Here is a 1,513-nt window from a genome sequence, read left to right as displayed (position 1 = left end):
GGGTTTGAGGGTTTAGGCGTTGAGGGTTTAGGGTTTGAGGGTTTGAGGGTTTGTGAGGGTTTAGAGGGGGAGGGTTTGAGGGTTTTAGGGTTTGAGGGTTTAGGGTTTGTGTGGGTTCAGGTATTGCACTGTGGGCGGGAAGGAACTTCGATAAGAAGGCGCGATTGGAACACAAAGAAGTTAAACAGGTCGGCGAGGGTTTAGGGTTTAGTAGGGTTTAGTAGGGTTTAGGGTTTAGTAGGGTTTAGGGTTTTGCAACAGAGACAAAAGCTTTGCGGGATCCATCACATCTGAGGGTTTAGGGTTTGTTGTTGTTAGGTAGTGGAGGGGTAGTGCTCGGTTTGAGGGTTTTGTTGTTTGCTTTTCCTGACTATTCTAGGGTTTAGGGTTTAGGATTTAGGGTTTAGGGTTTAGGGTTTGGGGTTTTGTGCAGATAATGTTTTCCCCCAAGGAGACGTATATGCTCTCCTGGGATGGAACCCCCGCCTCCATGCGAAATGAAAAAGCAGTGAAGACCTGGAATGTTATGACGGGTTCGTAAACCCTTCGATGGTTTAGGGTTTAGGGTTTAGGGTTTAGGGTTTAGGGTTTGAGGGTTTAGAGTGTTAAGATTTGGGGTTTAGGGTTTATTGTGTATGATTGATTGTCAACGTGTTAGATTTTAGACTTTTACTATTTAGAGTGTTAGGGTTTAGAATTTTAGAATTTTAGGGTTTAGGGTTTAGGGTTTAGGGTTTAGGGTTTGGGGTGTATACGCAGGTGAAATGTTGCGTCAGTTCCCCACACCTGCAGCTACACCCCGGGGCACAGAATTTCCTCATTTTTTATTTTCTCACGATGAGAAATATTTGGCGAAGATAGGAGACAAAGAACTGTGTGTTTATGCAATGGATCCAAAAGATAATTTTCCTGATCAAGTCGCTGATGAAGTAAGGGTTTAGGGTTTAGGGTTTTGAGGGTTTTGAGGGTTTATTAGGGTTTATTAGGGTTTAGGGTTTGAGGACAGAGAGGGCTTTTTATCCTGAAAGTTTTTTTTTCTCTCGCACAGTAAAAACTAAATGATCTCCCTTCAAGGGTTTAGGGTTTAGGGTTTAGGGTTTAGGGTTTAGGGTTTGTGTTTCAGGATGTAACCCCAGTGAAGCTTCTGCGCGATGAAAAGGGTCACTTCTCTGCGTTGAAATATCCCGTAGAAAAGTTTGAGTGGTCTCCTGGTGATAACATTGTTTCTCTATGGATAAGGGGCTCAGATGATACCCCAGGTAAACCCTAAACCCTAAACCCTAAACCCTAAACCCTGTTGAGATAGACAGGGCACCATTGCAGTGTTTACAAAAGAAAGAAAGAAAGAGCTTTCCATAGAATGGTCTAGAGCTAGGGTTTAGGGTTTGGGGTTTAGGGTTTGGGGTTTAGGGTTTAGGGTTTAGGGTTTCAACACATCCCTCCCCCCGGGGCGTATGGCCTTCACTCCTGGATGATGACCTGAAAACCCTAAACCCTAATTGCATGCAAATGC

At 44.1% G+C, this 1,513-nt stretch overlaps 1 protein-coding gene across 1 annotated transcript in view; it reads left to right on the top strand.

The window, feature by feature from the left end:
• EMH_0020450 (Eukaryotic translation initiation factor 3 subunit B, related) overlaps positions 1–1,513 on the top strand; it is a gene marked incomplete at both ends in the record, with an annotated part of 2,667 nt that overhangs the window by 183 nt on the left and 971 nt on the right. The window contains 4 exons of the mRNA XM_013501584.1: positions 121–188; positions 434–533; positions 760–929; positions 1,124–1,259. Of these exons, the coding sequence (XP_013357038.1) occupies positions 121–188; positions 434–533; positions 760–929; positions 1,124–1,259 (474 nt within the window). The remainder of the gene's footprint in view (positions 1–120; positions 189–433; positions 534–759; positions 930–1,123; positions 1,260–1,513) is intronic.

The sequence above is a fragment of the Eimeria mitis genome, genomic scaffold, assembly GCF_000499745.2.
Source record: "Eimeria mitis Houghton genomic scaffold, Emh_scaff715, whole genome shotgun sequence".
Classification (NCBI taxonomy): domain Eukaryota; phylum Apicomplexa; class Conoidasida; order Eucoccidiorida; family Eimeriidae; genus Eimeria; species Eimeria mitis.
This window is presented reverse-complemented; position numbering and strand designations above follow the sequence as displayed.